General features: G+C 38.2%; 1 protein-coding gene and 1 pseudogene across 1 annotated transcript; both read left to right on the forward strand.

Moving 5' to 3' along the window:
* The first annotated feature begins 3,954 nt into the window (after window positions 1-3,954).
* On the forward strand, window positions 3,955-14,605 carry LOC146362442 (uncharacterized). The gene is given in 5 exon segments (XM_084920141.1): window positions 3,955-4,108; window positions 12,062-12,227; window positions 12,301-12,672; window positions 12,674-14,492; window positions 14,597-14,605. Coding segments are annotated over 5 exon segments (2,520 nt in total).
* A 152-nt stretch (window positions 14,606-14,757) lies between these two features.
* Window positions 14,758-20,269, forward strand: LOC146362443 (uncharacterized; annotated as a pseudogene).
* The last annotated feature ends 666 nt before the right edge of the window (window positions 20,270-20,935 follow it).

The following is a 20,935-nucleotide window of genomic DNA, read 5'->3' on the forward strand; positions in this document are numbered from 1 at the left end:
CCTGCCCTCTCCTCCCTGTGCCACAAGCAGCAGGCGCACCTCGCAAACGGTGGGCGCCGTTACTCCCAGCAAATGGGTGATAGAACACCGATTGGTGCCTATGCCATTCCCAATATTCGCTGGCATGATGTCGGAGCAGCATGACTACGAGCAATTTATTATTATTTTTTTTGCCGATGCCCGTGATGCCGCCCCGGGCAAGTGCCCATGTTCCCCGTATCGAAAAACTGCTACTATTAATTCGTTTATAGAACCTGACAAGACATTACAGAAAGGTCACACAAGCATTGTTTGGTGGACGACTGCTTCCCTGTGTGTGTGTGTGTGTGTGTGTGTGTGTGTGTGTGTGCGCGCGCATCAATTTTTGGTTTTGTTTTCTCCCACAATCTCTCATTGCTGCATTTTAGTTTAGCACATTCAGTCTGATTGACTCACAGACAAACACAGAGATCGCACAGTAAAATCCACTGCTAATTTTTCTGCCAGCTCTTCACCATGCACTGATGTGTACTTCTGCAAAGACATTCAAGTGATGTCTTTTGTTTTCATGTGTGAGGACAGGGGGGGGCAAGCTTTAGGTGACACTGTTGAAAAGAGTAAGGTGTAAGGCGAGGGAGAAGATGTTCAAACTGAGATGATAGATAAAACTGTGTCTATTGAGAAGGTCAAGATATGGACTACAAATGTGGAAATAGTACCCTGCTGATTAAAGCTTTTAACTACTAAAGGGGAAAAAAGGTCTTGACTACTCTTTGTTGTGTTTCCAGACTGTTTTTAATTAAAACATGAAAACAACTTTGCTGTCCATTTTGACAGCTTCTTTAAGTTTGACAAACAAGTATCCTCTGTAGTTAAATGTAGTTTCTACTAAATGCGTCAAATCCCCAAGGCCAAGTACTGCATACCACGCGAGGACCTTAAGAAAGTTATTCATGCTTTTGTGACCTCTAGATTAGACTATTATAATTCCCTTTACTTTGGTCTCCACTCCACCCTTCTTTATAGATTGGAGCTTTTGCAGAATGCTGCAGCACATTTTTCCCCAGGAATTGGAAGGTTTGCCTCTATTATCCTGGTCCTTCCTGACCTGCATTTGCTTCATATCAAATATAAGTTAATATGAGCATTGAGTTTAAAATTCTGTTGCTTACCTTTAAAATCATAAACAGTACTGCGGCATGTAACCTCATTGAACTCCTTAGTCCATATACCCTTAGGAGAGCCATAAGACCATCAGGACAATGACTTTTAGTGCAGCCTAGATCTCAGCTAAAGCAAAGAGGTAACCATGCTTTTTAGTGATGGGTCGTTCGCGAACGAAATGGCTCTTAGAGCCGACTCTTTGAAGTGAACGACGCGAGCCGGCTCCTTATTGGGAGCCGTGAGGTTTTTTGTTTTTGTTTTTTTTCCTTTCTCTCACCCTCTCTCTCGCCCTTTTTTCCGCTAAACTCCGCACGCACGGCCTGTACTTTGCGCTGGGCAGAGGGGGGAGGGGCGTTAGTTACACTCGCAGTAGCACAGGAACAGAGCCAGAGAGAAAAAGAGCGAGGGACAACCACGTCACATTAGAAAGGTATAGTAATCATCCACTATTTTCAGTTGCAGATGATAAAGGATTCAGAAATCATGCAGGCCCATATGACAGAGAATGTGCATCTTCTTTTTGTTTTAATATTTTAATTTATATTTAATTGTGTTGTGGTTTGCAGTGTTTTGTGTTGTTTCACGTTAAATTTGTTTAAAAGTTGTTGTTTAAAAATTTGTTTAAACTTGACTTGACTAAAAGGATTATATGATTTATTTATATGATTTTATTTATTACATTTTATGTGGAGTGAATAAATAAAGTATATTTATGGTGGCCCTTAGAGACAAAGCACTCCAAAACACGTAAAAACTCCAAAACGCGTAAAAACTCAGAAGCACGTACAAACTCCAAAGCACGTAAAAACTCAGAAGCACGTACAAACTCAGAATCACGTACAAAAGACAACAGAAGTGCTCCAGGATGCTAGGGCGCAGTGTTGAGCTTTTGTTACCTAGTGGCTACACAAGCCAGGAAGTATCAACAACTGGATTTGGTGTGTGGTAGTAACAGGTAAATGAACTTTTTTTTTTAATTATTTGAATAAATATGAGTGCTTGTCTATAAATACACAAACAATACACACATGCTTTCAATTGTGTAATTTAAGTGATCTGGGTAGCTCTGTTTTGGAAGTTCAGTTAACACTAGAAATGTGTTTTGGAGTTTGTATATGCTTTAGAGTTTGTACGTGCTTTGTCTCTAGGGGCCATATATAAACATATATAAATAAAACCACTTTTTTTACATTAGTAATTCCTTTTCTGCATAATTTTATATTATTGTTAATGATAAATTAATTAAAGCAACAAAACAACCTGAAGAGCCGGTTCGGAGCCGAAAGAGCCGGATCTCTAAAAAGAGCCGGAAGAATGCTTTTGCCCTGGCATGCCCGAGACTCTGGAACAATCTTCCTTCTGCTATTTGCGTCTTTTATTCCATCCATTCATTTAAATCAGGGTTAAAAACGTAACTGTTTGACTAAGCATTTTCAGTGAGTTGCATTCCCTTTATTTTATTCCCATGTTATTTATCTTCTATTGATGTACCAATGTATAAATATGGCCACCTTATATTTACAAATAGTCATTGATTGTGTTTTTTTTTAATTATGCTGACATAATTTATTTCTCATTTTATCTGTATTGTTTGTTTAATTATCATTTCTATTTTGTTAGTTTGTACTCTGTTATGCTGTTATGTCTGTTATGTTTGAACCTTGTTGTGAAGCACTTTGGTGTACCTTTGTGCTATATAAATAAATTTGTATTGTACTGTATTGTAAATTTGACATGACAAATGGCATATATCACGGCTAATTCATGTAAATAGAGCTCCTCCAGATATTGGCTTAATTTTTATATAATAGGAAGAAATTGAGTAATGCTGCTTAATTTTTGTAATAATTATTGGTTATTTTGTTTAAAACCAACAACAAACAACCAGTGTTGTAGAAAATAGAACCCCTAACCTTTCCCCCTCCTGACCCCTCTTTAGTTTTACACTCCCTTCCTTACAGTGGCAGTGATTGGTTAAATCCTGTTGAGTGATGTTCTCTTCAGGTTGTATAAATACCAACAATCCTTTTCTTTAAGCAAATTGGAGCAGCAGACAGCAAGAGTTGGTGAGCATTATCTTAATGTCATACATTGACTCATTTACACATTCATTCTGGTTGTGTAAAGCGCTTTGGGGTCCTTAGGGACTAGTAAAGCGCTATACAAATACAGGCCATTTACCATTTATATATATGTTTTGTCTTTTTTGAATGAATGTAATTGCATTACTGATCACTATTGTGAACTAACTACATGTTTGTGTGTAAGTAAAGTCTCTTTGAAGCTCTCATGTTTGCATATTGTTTGAATGTTGTGTAAAATGTAACTAATTAACCTCATACTTTATCATAAATAGAGAATGGCATATGCTTCCCCAACAAAGTTTGCTGGGATTAATGATCCCGAAGTTGAAGCGTTACGTCAAGAATTTCAACTATCAACTGTAATTAACAAATATTTCTTAAATTTTATTTATAATGTAGAAAAAATTAGTTTTTACGCTACATTACCTGTTACAGAGCTGGGCAGGATGCTGTGTTTAGGGTTTCTTCTGTTTGTTTGTTTGTTTGTTTGTTTGTTTGTTTGTTTGCTTGCTTTAAGTCACTGTTAAGCTGTAGACTTTTATGCAGCTGTTGTTGTGATCTGGCACTATAAACATTAAATTATAGCGGCAGCCTCAATTGAAGCAAATAACTGTTTTCTTATTTTGTTATAATCCAAAATATTTTGTAATTTCAGTATGCCTGATTGGACCCAGGGGTGAGCAGAGATGATCTGTATACAAGGTGCCTTCAAGTTCATGCAAAGGCAATGGACCTCTTGGTTCGGCAGGTGCGGCTCAGGCGTGCAGCTGAAAGAAAGGTTTCTGTTTTAAAAGAACAGCTGGATGTCAAAAAAGAAGTGCTGAATAACACTGCCCAGGAGCTGGATGCATTGCAAGCTTCTATTATATTTGCACGTGATGGTAAGTCTTAGTGTATTGTTTGGATGGTATAAACAGTGAATGTTGGCTTACAGTCGGCGGACACCAAGAATCGCCTCTGGTAAGTCCAATGCTAACCGAAATGTTTGCATTTGTGCAGAGAAGTTGCAAGCATCCATTGTTGCTGGGACTGCTGTTCAAGGTGCACCATTCACTTCAGATGTGAATGCCTCAATTGCCTGCAGTGTTGTGGCTGCAATCAAGCATATGATAGCTCCAGTGTGTACATGGAAACGGGAGGATGTTGATGATATATGTGTAGAGGGGTGCCAGTTAGTTAGGTATATAGCTATGGCAAGACAGGACAGTGGCAGCAAGCATAGGGTTTGCAGGCTGATAGGACAGCACACTGTGTTTGGTCAAAAATGGAAAGTCGATATTGGCCTGCCAGTTTACACAGATTTTGGGCCGTCGGAAGGGGAGGCTGTGTTGTATGGAAAGCAGGAACATCTGTTGAGGGATGGCATGTGTCTGTTGGATCTTGATGAAAGATTTTTAATTTTGTGATTATTGTTTAGTTGTAGCTTCATTTAAAATAAGGAGAGCTTGTGAATTGGAACCACCACAGGAAAGGAAAGTGGAACCAGATGTGTAGAGGAATGCGGTGACATACATACTACCTCCTGTGTTAACAGATAAGTTAACGGTCTCCCCCCTCTCTCACTCTCCTTTTAAGGAAATGTTTAAGTTTCTATACATACCAAGCTGCCTCCTGTTTCAGCAGATAAGCGAACAGTTTTTCTTCTATTATGGAAATGTTTTTGTATACTGAACATACCACTCCTACTTCCTTGAAAGCTCACTTGGAGTATAAATAAAGAATGCGCTGAGAGCCCTGCGCAGTTTTTCTGTCACATCTGTTGTGCGCACTTTGACAGCAGAGCAGATCGGACCGTGACCGCCCATGCGCATGTAAAAATTAGATATCTGAGTGTGACTTCATTTACCTTTCTAATAATTTTCTCTTCACATTCTCTTGGTCCTCCGAGCCGGATAGGAAGCATCGGCCGCTGTGTCCTGCCGTCGTGGAAAGCTGTACTGAAATCTGTCCTCTAGGTAGGAGTGAAAAAGTCCAGGGACGCTAAAATTCGATTCCTGGCCAGTGTTTTATCAAGTGGTCCACGACGCTGGGATCCAGTGGCTGACTTTCAACATAGCCAGAGAATCTTGGGAAGGTAAAGGAAATCACTCACTTACACTCGCGTAAAACGAACTTAGGTCTCACCCGCCGAAAGGGTCTAATTAGTCTAATCCACTGCACGGATTTGTAAAATAAAAGTTTTTTTTTAGGACTAATCCGCCGAAAGGATTTGTAAAATAAAAGGTTTTTTTTAGGACTAATCCGCCGAAAGGGTTTTCAAAATAAAAGCTTTAGGACTAATCCGCCGAAAGGGTTTTCAAAATAAAAGCTTTAGGACTAATCCGCCGAAAGGATTTTCAAAATAAAAGCTTTAGGACTGACCTGCCGAAAAGGTCTGCGCGACTGTGTAAAATGTCTGTTTAAATGTTTGTGTTTTCTGTGTGTTGAGAGTGAATTGACTTAAACAGCACAAATACGCTGCTGAATCACTCTCATTGTTATTGTCATTTTATTTCCTGTCAGTAGCTGAAGTACTGGTGACAAAAGAGAACGGTTGAGTTCCGCCTCGTAAAACTGACACCGCTCCACTAATTAGAGTGGAGTAGAAGGGCGTAGTCAGTAACCACTCTTATTCGTCTAATACCAGAGAAGGCTCTGCAGTGCTGTTTTAACGGGTAATCAGCCCACTAAGTTTACTGTTGACGAACAGTGGTTAGAAAAAAAAAAAAAAAAAATGTCCAGGGGCCGGACAAATTAGTGTGCAAAGATGGAGAAATCCTAAAAAGACTAAATGTCCCACCTGGGAAGGAAAATGTAGCCCATCTGCATTAATACAACTTAAAGAAGCATTACTGAAAGAAATAGGAGAGACAAAATAAATAAAGAAGGAAAACGCACGCAAGAATTAGAATATTTCCAAGTGTGGAAGCGAGAGGTAACAGACAGGGACAGAGGAGGATTTAGAGGAAAGGACCAGAGATACGTAGGACAGACAGACTTACGCGAAAGAAGTGAAAAAAGAGATAATTCGTGCTGGAATTGTGGCAAGGAAGGGCATTTCGCCAGAGATTGCAGACATAAAACAGACAAACGGCAATATTCAAATGAATGACTAAATGAGAAAAAGCCAAATGAAAATGACAAAAGTGATGCAGAAGTATTTAATGTCTATCGATTAGTGTCTGAAGTAAAAGGCAAACCTACACTGACAGTATATGTCAATGGCAAACCAGTGCAGATGTTATGTGATACAGGAGTATGTAAAACCGTTTTGAACAGAAAACCACAGGAAGTACAATTCTCAGAAGATACTTTAATAGTAAAATCACACTACAGTGCAGTGACTGATAAAACCCTTATTAAGTGAAAACCAGAGATCAAAATAGGTTAAAGTAGTTTAAAAAGGTTGGAAACAGACCCCACCGAATAGATATAAATATAAGAAGTACAAAAATAAAATAAACAAAGACAAAATTACATTAGAACTTATTTTTAACGTATTGAAACTAATAATAGGAAGGATAACAACCTGTAAACTGATATTAACAATGAAACATAGTTGGCATGACGACCATGCCCAGAATGTATAAAATGAATAAAAGGAAATAATTCACACGAAAACCTTTTAAATAAAATAGAGAGATGCATAAGGTACATTAGGGCTGTGTCATTGTTCAGCCAAGAAAAGTGTGTGAAAAGGTAAATGTCTCCAGCTTGGGAAAGGGTGAAACTGCAGATCACCCGAAGCCCTTGATGGATACAAAATAAAATATAAAATATATAATAATAAATTGCTTGGTTCGCCACGCAACAGAGAGAATGAATGTGACTGAAGGTTGGATCTGAGATGAGGCAAACAGAAGACCAGTCTAAGAAGTAGGCACAAACCTGTTCAGAGAAAAGCAAATTTGTACAGATTGGATGAATTCTAAATTATCTGTTTGCTGAGTAAGATGATCCTAACTATTAAATTGGCTCAGTAGTAGTATAGTGGTATACACTAATAAAATATTGTAATATACTATTGTTATTATATAGAAAGAAAAAGATGATAATATTAATAATGACATAATATTAATAATAAGAAGCAACCTAGTCAGTTATGATGTGAGGTGGATGATTGTTATGAAGTAATCTGCATCAAGCTTAAGGTTTGCTCAAACTCAGTATAATGACATATGAGATGAAGAAAATAAAGAAACTATCTAAACTAATTAAGTGCATAGAGGCACTTAACCTGCTTGAAAACCTGTCATTTATCCTGGATAAAACATTACTGAGATATAGAGCACACCTATAATAACAACTAATAAGCCAAACCCTGTAGACAACAGCTAAAGCTACAGGATTGAGAAGTTGAATTAAATAAGTGAACACCGCTAAGTTGATGAGCATGTTACACATTTTCTTTTGTCTTTATTTATTTGTTTTTTAGAGCAGAAGCTGCATAAAAGCCAACACACGCAGCTGTCTGTGAGCTCAGTTTTTCCCTCACACTTCTGCTCTGTTTCAGTAGCAGCATTTTTCTTTTTGTGTCCTGACTCATGTATGTTTCCTGTTTTGTTTGATTATTTTATTTTGTTGATTTGGAAACAAATTTGTGACCATACTTGTGGATCACAGTGACACATAGTGATTAGGCATATGATTTATAAATGCCTAGTTTTAGAACTGTGAGCAATTCAAAGTTTAAAATATATATATATATATATATATATATATATATATATATATATACACAAAAAACCCTAACTTCAAAGTTTGAAATGTGTAAGATGTGTGAGATGGGTGAATTCTCTGAAAAACTAGAAATTATCTAAAATGCATTAAGTGAAAATGTAATGTTGCATTTATAGAGAAGAAAGAAGAAGCATTCAGTTATTTAAAAATAGGCATTACAGACAGATACAGTTTTAGCACTGCCTGACTATGATAAGCCTTTCTACTTACGTGTAGATAGAGGAGCAGGTTATATGAAAGCTGTGATAACACAGGCATTTGGAGAAAAATAACGCCTGTTAACATTCCTGGTGAAATTTAGACTCGTGTAAATTAGACTCTGTAGCGTCAGGCCTGCCTGCATATGCAAGCCTGTGCAGCCGCAGCAGAGGCAGTAAAAGAGTCAGCTGCACGTATGTAGTCATATGTGCATATGAATTGCACGCAGGCCAAAATATAAATATATACACTGAGAGCCAGTTTGTTTTTTCAGCAGTGCACCACTTTGCAAAAATTTGGCATAACAGAGGTATGGTCACCTCTACGGATAACCCCGTGCAACACGGCAGCTTATTAAAAATCTTATTGGAAGTGATCAGCTTGCCAAAACAATTGGCACTTTGTAAATGTGCAGCACATCAAAAAGACAATTTTATTGTCACAAAAGGAAATAATTTTGCAGATCAAGCAGCAAAACAGGCTGCACAACAATCGGCAGAGCTACTAGTATCCGACTACTGCCCACAAATACCACTTGACGTACTACAAACCGAACAAAAAGCTGCAACAATCACTGAACAGAACAAGTGGCTGAAATGTGGAGCACAACTGAAAGATGACTTAATGGTCTGTGATGGAAAACCAATATTAACAGAGTCGTTACACAGGACAGCGGCTGTAGTGACACATGAAGTAACACATGTGTCAACAGGAGGGAAATATAGTATAGATAAACAATACACACTTTTACACTATAAATTTTGAAACTTCAGCGAAAAATTTGTAAGAACATGCCTATTCTGTCAAAAACACAACTCACAAGGAAACTTAAGACCTAAGAGAGGCCAGTTCTCCACACCATCCACATGGATTTTATTGAATTGAATGAATGTCAAGGATTAAAATATGCCTTAGTGATCATAGATGTGTTTTCAAACTGACCAGAGATATATCCAGTAAAAAGCAGAGGCAATCTCCATTGCAAAATGTTTATGTAATCATTTTATTCCAACATATGGTATCCCTTCTCTGATAAGATCAGACAATGGGACACATTTTGTCAATGATGCGATCAGTAAGGTCTCTGAAGCACTAGGATTCAGCATAAGAAATCATTGTGCTTATCATCTATGGAGTGCAGGGTTAGTAGAGAGAACTAACGGCACCATAAAACAGAGACTCAGAAAATGCCTGAAATAGATAAAAATGCAAAGAGTTTAGTTTATTTAAAAGGCAGTGTGTGTGAGAGGATTATGAAATTATTGTGTGAATGACGTTACATTTTAGATTAAAAGTTAGTAGAATTACAGAGGGTTTGTAGATTGTAAATACAAAATGAGTTTGATTAGCCTGTAGAAACACAAAAGAGAGTAACAGGAAGTGTGTGTGTGACAGGACCTTTGCATGCCCATAAAAGGAGTGAGCACCCAGAGAGAAAAACAGAAGAGACAGACTCTAGCCAGATGAAGCAAATGGAGGCTTTAAGAAAAGAAATGAAAATGATATTAATGGTATGGTTTAGTGTGTCAATATAGGTCATAAATAAATAAAGGTGGACTTTTCTCAACCTAGAATTTTGAGCATAGCAGCAAAACCATAGATCAACATAATTGGGAGAAAACAAGCCAAAGTTTGGCTTAAAATTTTACAGCTTGACCTCCCACTTGTCCCGATCCTGAGAAGAAGCTCAAAGGACAGTCAATCTCCTGATGAAGACCAACAGAATATCGTGGAATTGAAGAATTAACAGCAGGCTGGTAAGAACAGTGTGACATGACTGTTTAAAGGCACTGAATGTGATATTTTGCCTGGCTGGGACTTAATCTAAAAGGAAAATACTGAAAAGAAACAGAAGAAACAGATTGTGTTTGCTGGAGATTTAAGACAACAAAGGACACTTTGAGAAGGGTACAGGGGCCAGTGGGAAGGTGAAGCCCAGAGGAGTATAATTGGGTTGAAATTGAAGTCTGAACTTATGGTGGTGTTTAGAGATGTCCACCAGATCACAACAAAGAGGTAAACAAAAATAGAAAACACACATATATAAATTGTTACATGTGAAATTATTTTTGGAAAGAATCAGAAGTAAGATAGTTTGAATCAGACCTCAGTGAAAAGATGCATGAATTGATGCAAGTGAACCAATAGATAAATCTGTTAGAAAGACAACTTTAGTAGAATGAATGGCAAAACTAGTAGAAAATAGGGATATTGTTTTGAACTGCCGTGCGACGCTTCTCAAGTCTCTTGCAGATTAAAACCAGGTGAAGGTCCATACCAAGTACTCCTAACGACGCCAACAGCTTGCAAAATCGCTGAGAGGCCCTCTTGGATCCACCAGAGCCATTGCAAAAAAGTGGAAGTGAGTGACAGTACAACCTAAAGACACCACCACCCCGACTCTTTGGTGATCTACAAGTGAAGGGAGGGCTGATTGGGTATATCCCGCCTTCTACTTCTCGCCTGTAGTCTACTCACCAGAGTAAATCGGTGTGTCTGGTCATCATGAAGATTATTCTGTTTACCACCTTGGCCCTGCTGCTTACAGCATGGACCCTGATGCACTTAAAGGATCAAGAAGTCAACTTGCATAGAAGAGCATGGACATATGACAACTCACACCTGACTGAAGTGACACAGGACCACATCCATCCCTGGATGAACAACGCCTGGTATAGATACATATATAATCGCAAAGAAGACAAAGATTGTTATATATGCTCACACATGCCTGCTACAACACAGCATGCTACATTATATGGCAGACCTATGAACATGACTCAAGTGGCATGCGCAGCAAGCTTTGCCAGTCTAGATTATCGTTTTGGGCTGTTTTTAAATGCATCGACCAGCATCAACAAAGAACAAAATCAGGAAATTGATGCCATAAGAATAACTGTTATGCAACACCGAGTTGCCCTGGACATGATCTTGGCAGAAAAGCGCGGACTGTGTGTTTTGTTTAATATAACTTGTTGTACATATATTCCAGACAATGTGCATTCTGATAATATGACAAATGCTCTACAATTACTTAGAAACGTTCAACAGGCACAGGTAACCGATTGGGCAAATTTACAAAGTAATTAGTGGGATTGGTTTATGAGCGGCTCATGGAGAACACTGATGTTTAAGGTTTTGATGTTTATTGGCCTAATACTTATCATGTTTTGTATCTTTACTACATGCATTATCCCCTGTGTAAGAGGAATGGTATCAAGAATGATATCCTAATCTCTTGTTGCATATGTCACTGTGCCAGACGAGGAAGAAGGAGAAGACGATGAGTATGAAACTAATGTGATGAATGATTATGTTTGAATGATACACATTTTATGACGACCAGACTGAAAGCACTCACAATGTAGGGTCTGTGTCTGAAACACATTGATGTATCTTTTTAATTTCAGCTACAAACAGGAGGGAATGATGAAAGATTTTTAATTTTGTGATTATTGTTTAGTTGTAGCTTCATTTAAAATAAGGAGAGCTTGTGAATTGGAACCACCACAGGAAAGGAAAGTGGAACCAGATGTGTAGAGGAATGCGGTGACATACATACTACCTCCTGTGTTAACAGATAAGTTAACGGTCTCCCCCCTCTCTCACTCTCCTTTTAAGGAAATGTTTAAGTTTCTATACATACCAAGCTGCCTCCTGTTTCAGCAGATAAGCGAACAGTTTTTCTTCTATTATGGAAATGTTTTTGTATACTGAACATACCACTCCTACTTCCTTGAAAGCTCACTTGGAGTATAAATAAAGAATGCGCTGAGAGCCCTGCGCAGTTTTTCTGTCACATCTGTTGTGCGCACTTTGACAGCAGAGCAGATCGGACCGTGACCGCCCATGCGCATGTAAAAATTAGATATCTGAGTGTGACTTCATTTACCTTTCTAATAATTTTCTCTTCACAGATCTTCACACTGCAGTTAGTGTCATCATTCATCACATGAATTATTTTGTTGTTGTTGATTGTGGCACACGTAATGCAGCTGGGCTGGCATCTGAGATTGGCACAGCTGTGGCTGTTTTTAACACATGCCTTGACGACCTGATGCTTCACATCAGAAATCTACAGAAGTCTTGCACAATGGTATGCTGTTAGCAGCATTTCTGTGCAGGCAGGTCAAGCTGATGTTGACGTGGAGAGTAGTGCAGTGTTTGTAGACAGGGATGTTGATACGAATCGTACAGCTAAACTTGATAACACTTCTGTCAACCTTGAAACTGTTAATGCTGTCACAGGAGTTGGAGCAGAGGATAGCAGTTGTATTATAAAGAGTGTGAGAGGATCATTTCCCCAGGCTGATGATCAATTTAAATATGGAGGAGTTCAGTGTATGGCTATAAGTCTGGTTAGCCTGGCAAAACATAAAGTTGATAGCGTCCTTTCATGGGAGACAAAGGATCTTGACAGAGTTGTAGTTTTAGGTGACCTTTTGTACACCAATTTGAGAGACTGCAACATGATAAGCACTTCATCCAGTGTGTTGTGTGTCCCCGATTTGCCTAAAAGTTATTGTATTGCAAAACTTTGAGTTTAAGTATGGAGATTTTGTCAGTGGAGATGTTGATGTGCTTGATGGGGAACTCATTGAGAATGGTGTCTACACTACCCTGCAGAGTGGACTGCAAAAGATTTGTGCCATGTATGATACATGTCTTCTGACATTGTGTGGGAGTACATGTGCAGTCATTTCTGAGAATGGACAATATGCAGTAGTTGATTCTCATGCACGCAGTGCTGTGGGTTTGGTGAGTGAGCAGGGAAGAAGTGTTGTTTTGTGCTTCAGGTCTCTTGAAGATGTGTTCAGACACATCTGCCGGCTGGCAACTGGCCTGAGTCAGAAGCAAAAGCCTTTTGAAGTAGCTGGTGTTTGTGTTAGGTACCTTGTGGCGTCAGAAAGTGCCAGACCCAAAGACAGTTGTGAAGAAACTAGCAAAACCTTTACACCTGAATCAAGTTTTGATTCAACCCAAGATGAACCAGACATCAGTGGTGTTAGCATTGTGGAGTCTTTAATAGAGGCAGAGAGTTGCAAAGCTTCTGGAAAGACCATGACTAGTTCTGAGTATGATTTAGGTTTATTGCGTAATGATGCAACAAGAAAGCGCAAGATTTCAGTGGGTCACAGTGAAGCTAAAAAGTTAAAACAGTATGATGTGTCTCAGGTTAATTCAGATGTTGAATTTGTTAGTGAAGTGACAAACAACAAGCTGGTGTTTAGTCCCATTTCTGAGTTGGTTTGTCAGGCTTTGTGCACACAGTTTAATGTGGAGTTTGAAAAAATTAGTGTAACAGCATCTACATGTGTTGGTTTGTTAGGTGTTCCATGCAAAAATGAAAGCATAGTGGCAGATGGGAACTGTTTCTTCAGAGCTATTTCTCAGGTTGTGACTGGCACACAAAAGCACCATCGCAAGATAAGATTTGCCATTGTGAAAGAGTTGGAGAGGAATGCTGCAATACATAGAAATATTTTAAGAACAGCGTATTCATCAGTTGCAGACTACATTCAGAAATCTAAAATGAGAAATGTTAACAGCTGGGCTACAGAAGTTGAAATCCAAGCAACTGCAAACTGTTTAGGAGTTGATGTATTTACATTTTATGATGACCGTTGGCTAAAATACAGCTGTAATGGCAAGCTTTTGTCAGAAAAGGGAATATATTTAGAAAATCGTCATGGGAATCATTATGAGACGGTGGTTTGTGTTCATAAGCCTGAACTGCAGACCTGTTATGGCTACTGCAAAACCAGTCCATCTGTTATCGGAGGATACAGCACTAGGTCTCAGAGTAAGGATAAAAGTACTTTTGAGAAAACACAGGATCACACATTTTGTGCAGATGCAGTAGTACTAGATACAGATGCTGATCTTGAGGTTTTGAATGATGAAGGTCAGGGAAAGATTAGCTTTAGTCCTCTTTCTAATGGAGTTGCACATACTTTATGCTGCAAATTTAATGTTGAATTTGAGAAGCAGGATAAAAACGTTCATTCTGTGTATGGTCCTTTAGGTGTTGTTTGTAAAACAGATAAGGTTGTAGAGGATGGAAATAGTTTCTTCAGGGCTTTATCTCAAATAATCAATGGTTCTCAGAAGAGTCATAGGAAGATAAGGCTTGCTGTTGTAAAGTATATAGAGAATAATGGTGAAAAGTACATGAAGTTTGTGGGAAAAGATTATGCTTCAATATCAGAGTATGTTTTAAAGTCAAAGATAAAGTATGTTGGACATTCTGCTACTGACACAGAATTTCAGGCTGCAGCAAATGCTTGTGGATTGGACATATTTATATTTAATGGTGACAAATGGAAAAAGTACAGCTGCACGAGTACTGTTGTCATAAATGAAGGGATATATTTAATGTGTCAAAATGGTCATTTTGAGCCAGTAATTTGTGTGCAAGATATTGATAAGGCTGTTTGTTTTGGTTTATGTAGCAAGACTAATTCATCTGCACCACAGTATGTGTAGAATAAAAACACAAGAACAAGCAAAAGATAATTCAGATACCTTTAGTTCAAATACTAACTATTGTTTTTCAAAGTATTTAAAAACTAAACGATGTTTACAAAGTCAAATGACCTACAATGAACATGTCATGCGTAAAACAAGATTAAAACAAATAAGCATTAGTAAATATAAACAAAATGTGTTGCATAAAGAAAAGGTAAAGCAAATGAGCATTAGTAAATACAGATCAAATGAGTTGCACAGGAAAAAAATAAATGCAATGGCAGCTAGAAAGTATCATGGAAATCCAGAACATAAGATGCGTGTTATTGCTGGTGTCAAATTAAAAAGGCAGAAAATGAAAGAAAAGGCAGAGCAGTCTGATTTTGTGATGACAAAATTTTTAGATAAAGTAAAAGATGGACCAGATTTTGTTTGCTGTGTCTGCCATAGGTTGTTATTTAGACATCAGGTGTTACATTGTCAAAAAAGCTATTATAACAAAACTAAAACTGCAGCACTGATTGCAGAAAAATGTATAACTGAAGATTATTTACACAAATGTAATAAAGATTGTGTAAATCCATGTCACTGGTTGGACACAGCTAAAGCTAAACTGTGGATCTGTTATACATGCCATTATAAAATTAATAAAAATTAAGTGCCTCCAGAGTCTGTAAAAAATCATTTAGAAGTGCATCCAATTCCACCTGAATTGGCATGTTTAAATAGCTTAGAACAACATTTAATAGCTTTACATATACCATTTATGAAAATGCTAGCCTTACCTAAGGGTGGACAAAATGGAGTACATGGACCAGTGACATGTGTTCCAGCAAAGATTGTAGAAACCACCAATGTCTTACCCCGTTCTAGCATGGAAGGCTCTTTATTACCAGTAAAACTAAAGCGCAAGTTAACTTACAAAGGCCATTATCAATACCAGTTTGTTGACACTATCCACATAAGACAGGCTTTGCAATATTTAAAAGAGTCAAATGTGCATTATAAAGATGTAGAATTCAATGAAAGTTGGCAAAATCACTTTTGTATGCAACAAGATGAAGCTCTGGAAGAGGAGAGCAATAAAAATGCTGTAAGCAGTGTTGCATCTTCAAATGTTGATGATGAGCTTTTGCATGACAGACAGCAGCACTGTATGTTTCAGGACACATGTCTCATGCCTGTTGATATTGGACAGGAAGCACTAGATCAATATTTTACTAACATATTAAATCTAGCTCCAGCAGAAGGGAATAATCCTGTAAAATTACTTTCTGATCATGCAAATGAAGCCAAATGTTTCCCAGTGTTGTTTCCAAAGGGGGTGAATACGTATCATGAAAACAGAGAGAAGCGTTTGACATTGTCCCGTTATTTTAATAACCGAATTTTACATGCTGATGGCAGGTTTGCACAAAATGCCGAATATATCTTTTTTTGCTCAGTATATGTCTGAGATTGAACAGGTTATCTCAAATGTTTCAATAGCATTGCGAAAAGGAAAAGGTGATTGTACATATCAGAACGTTAGCCATGAGTTATTGAAAGATGAAGAGTCTTTGAAGAAGTTGTTGGAGTTTGATGATGGGTACCGTTTTCTTAAACCTATTAGAGGTACTCCAGCTTTTTGGCAGGCAGCACAGCGTGACCTCTTAGCTTGTGTTCGTCAGCTTGGTATCCCCACTTGGTTTTGTTCATTTTCGTCAGCTGACATGCGATGGACAAATCTTCTTTATAGTATTTTGAATCAGCAAGGTAGAACAGAAACAGTTGAACAGTTAGAGTGGGCAGACAGGTGTGATTTACTGCGTCGAAATCCTGTGACTGCAGCAAGGATGTTTGACTTTCGGTGGCATTGTTTTCTGAAGGAGGTACTCATGTCTCCATTGCATCCGATTGGTAAGATTAAGGATTACAGAGTGGAATTTCAACAGCGAGGTTCACCTCATGTGCACTGTCTGTTTTGGATTGAGAATGCTCGGCAGATTGATAAAAATACAGATGAAGAGGTGATTCAGTTTATTGATGAATATGTAACATGTGAATTGCCTTCACAAGATGAAACTTTATTGGACATTGTCTCATCTGTACAACAGCATTCAAAGCGGCATTCTAAAACTTGCAAAAAAAAAAGAACACAGTTTGCCGGTTTAATTTTCCCAGGCCACCATCCAGTCGAACATTTATATGTCGTAGGAAAAGTGATGTTTCCGAGCAAATATGCAAGTGTCAAGTCGATAAGAGAGAAGATGATTCACAACAATGTGCCTGTGAAAGTCAGCATCAGCAAGACTCTATTAAGATGAGAAGAAAGCACGCAAGTGATATCTTAACAACAATCAAGAAGGCTCTTTCAGATGAGAGTAGGAGTTTTGAAAGTGTGGAGCATTTGTTTCAGAGTTTAGGTATGAATCAGGCAACCTTCGAGGATGCATACAAATGCTTTAGTCGAAAAACACATGTTGTGTTGAAAAGGCAGGTAAACGAGGTTTGGATAAATCAATATAGTAAGCCACTGTTGAAATGTTACAATGCTAATTTGGATATTCAATTTGTAATTGATGCTTATGCCTGCTGTGTTTATATAATTTCTTACATGTCAAAATCTGAAAAAGAGATGGGTTTGTTGTTAGGTAATGCTCAGGAGGAAGCATATAAAGATGGAAATGTTAGTGCAAGGGAGGCTTTGAAGTCATTAGGCAGTGTATACCTTCAAAACAGAGATGTTAGTGCTCAGGAGGCTGTGTATAGGCTAACAAATATGCATCTAAAATAATGTTCTAGGAAAGTTGTGTTTGTGCCAACAGGGGACAGTGTAGTTAAAATGAGTTTGCCCTTAAAGGTGTTAAGACAAAAAGCAACATCACAGGATTTAACAGCAGAGGACATGTGGATGACTAGTATTGTATAAGAATAGACCAAAAAACAGTGATTTTAATGATATGTGCATGGCCACATTTGCCTCCGAATATCGTGTTTTGAGTAAAAATGAAAAATCCACTAAGCCAATACAGTTGTTGTTTTGTTACTAAGAGAACACGGTCACAACCTGCAGTTGTTCGTTATGCGCGATTTTCAGAGACTAAAAATGCTGAATTGTTTTATCAGAGTATTATGCAGTTGTTTTTGCCATATCGTGTAGATCAGGAACTAAAGCCTTCAAACTATACAACATTTGAACAGTTTTACGAGAATGGCGTTGTGAAGTTTAGCGATGGATGTCTACATTCAGTGAAATCAGTTGTTGATGCAAATAGACGTAAGTTTGAAATAAATGCAAATAAACTGGATAATATTCAGAATACAATTGATTTGGATGGTGTAACAGAAGATGCCTGGTGTGAGCTTTGTCCAGAACAGGTGTTGGAGCGTTTAGAGTGTGAGCAGGAATGGAAAGATAAAGACCAAATAGCGGAAGAAGACAATGAGAATATTCCAGATTTAGCTGTGTGCAGCCAACAGGTTTCACATTTAGATAAGAGAAATGATATTATGCCCAGAAGTGATGGTTTGGCTTTAATTAGATCTCTAAATGAGATACAGCTTTCAGTCTTTTATCAGATTAGGCAGTGGTGCTTGGATAAGACAGTAGGCAAAAACCCAGATCCATTGCATGTATTTATTACTGGAGGTGCAGGAACAGGGAAAAGCCATTTAATTAAAGCAATTCACTATGAAGCAGCAAGGTTATTGTGACCAATGTGTCGTCATCCTGAAAATGTTTGTGTTTTATTAACTGCGCCTACTGGGATTGCTGCATATAACTTACATGCAACAACAATCCACAACACATTTAGCATTGGTAAAGATGTCCGCTTACCTTACACCCCTCTGGGTGAGGAAAAGTTAAATTGCCTACGTGCTAAATATTGTGATCTGCAGATCCTGATAATTGATGAAATCTCCATGATTGATCAGAGACTAATGGCTTACATCCATGGTAGATTAAGACAGATTAAACAAATTGGAGACTTTTCGCCTTTTGGAAATGTTAGTATTATTACTGTTGGAGACTTTTTTCAGTTGCCTCCAGTAAAAGGAAAACCCCTGTATGTTGAGAGTGTTGGTATGAACTTGTGGTCTAGTCTATTTAGGGTTGTAGAACTAAAAAAAAAAAAATAGTAAGGCAGAGCGATGTTGGGTTTGCAGAATTATTAAACAGGTTAAGAACTCACGTTAAAGGGGCTCCATTATTAGAAAAGGACATTAAAAGCTTGAAACATTGTGAAACTGGTGAAGTTAGCTCAGCTTTACACATTTTTCCAACAAACAAACAAGTAAATGAGCATAATATGCAGCAGTTGTTTAAGATGTGTCCTGATTATGTTGAGATACCTGCTCAGGATTTTCTCAATAGTAAGAAAACAGGGAGACTGGAGTTAAAAACTGGACATCATGCCAAAACATATAATGTTTGGATGAAAAGCTTCTCTTGGGGAAAGGTGCAAGGGTAATGTTGTGTAAAAATGTAGATGTAATGGATGGTCTTGTTAATGGTGTATGTGGTACGGTAACACACATAGTTTATGTTACTGAGGACAAGAAGCTTCCTAAAACCATTTTTGTAAAATTCGATGACAATCATATAGGTGCACAAAGGAGGAAAAACTGTGTATCACCCAGCAGTTGAAATAGGCTCTACAGGTATTGAAGCAGAAGAAGAAAAGGTAGCTGAGAAAAGTGGATTGCGGCGGCAGTTTCCACTGAAACTTGCATGGGCTTGTACAGTACATAAGGTACAAGGAGTTACTGTTGATGATGCGGTAGTGTCTCTTAAAAATGTGTTTGCTCCAGGGCAGATATATGTTGCCTTAAGTCGTGTTAGGAGTTTGTCAGGTTTAATAATTCAAGATTTCAATGAAAAAGCAATTTACACTAAAGGTGGTGTAAAGGATGTAATCGAAAGAATGCCCCAATTTTTGTCTGAAAATACAGCATGTACTAAGACACATGATTTCACATGTGTGAAATCACATGTGCACATTCATTAAATCATGTTAATGAATGTGCAGAATTTAACTCTGCATGTAGCTGATCCGGTATTGTGCACACAGCATTTGCAGCCTAACTGTATTGCTGTTACAGAGACATGGATGTCTGCAGATTCTTCATTAGACACTGTAAAAATTGACGGTTATAGGTGTCAGCATAATCCACGAAGTGCATCTTACACTAGAAGTAACCCAACATTTATTGAAACACAAAGCCAACAGCATGGTGGCATTGGCATGTATACTGCAGACAGTTTGACATCTGAAATTATAGCTATACCAGATGCCAATTTAGAATGTTTACTTTGCAACTATTGTACATGGAATATTTTAATAGCAGTTATTTATCGGCCTCCTTCTTATACCATGGCACTGTTTAAACAAAACCTAGGAAAGTTACTTGATTGGCTAGATAAAAAAAGTAATACAGTAGTAGTAATGGGAGATTTTAATGACAATGTTCTAAAATCTTCAAGTATTTGCAAGTTTGTCACAGACAAAGGATTCATTCAACATGTAACACAGCCCACCACAGAGAAGGGCACATTAATTGATCATGTGTATGTTAAAACAACACATTATGATGTAAAAGCTGTAGTCTTTCCAACGTATTTTAGTGAACATGAAGGGATTTTTTGTACGTTTACATCCAAGACTCCTACATGATAAAGGGGAATGTGAGCAACGGTGTGTGTGTGTGTGTGTGTGTGTGTGTGTGTGTGTGTGTGTGTGTGTGTGTGTGTGTGTATAAATTTATGTAAATAATGACCTAAAAGTACAAAAAGCACAGCTAACCACGAGAGAAAAGAAATATTCCGCTCTTCTCCTCTCTGCTCTTCTTCCCTTTTCTGGGACGCAGTGGGGAGGTAGAGCGTACAGCCTAAACCGGCGAGGAGGTGTGGGAAGCCAGACCAGGCGCCCCCCTTCTGGCTCTCCTCTCTGCTCTCTCCTATCTTGTCCCTTTTGTCTTACTTCTCTCTATCACCTATTCTATCCCTTTGAAGAAGTTATCCTCCGTAAATGTTAAAGAGAAAAGACATATTCCGCTCTTCTCCTCTCTGCTCTTCTTCCCTTTTCTGGGAGGCAGTGGGGAGGTAGAGCGTACAGCCTAAACCGGCGAGGAGGTGTGGGAAGCCAGACCAGGCACCCCCCTTCCGGCTCTCCTCTCTGCTTTCTCCTATCCTAAAGCAATGCATTATCAGGGACTGTAATATCTAGTCCCTTAACTGAATCACAATGGCTGACTGTAGGTAAGGGAGGGAAGTTGAAAGGTTACACCTCACTTCTAGCTATGTTTTATATGTTAGTCAGCCCAATTCTGTGTACACTCAT

This window comes from Perissodus microlepis, chromosome 22 (assembly GCF_051167445.1).
Source record: "Perissodus microlepis isolate ML-2025 ecotype Zambia chromosome 22, ASM5116744v1, whole genome shotgun sequence".
Taxonomy (NCBI): domain Eukaryota; kingdom Metazoa; phylum Chordata; class Actinopteri; order Cichliformes; family Cichlidae; genus Perissodus; species Perissodus microlepis.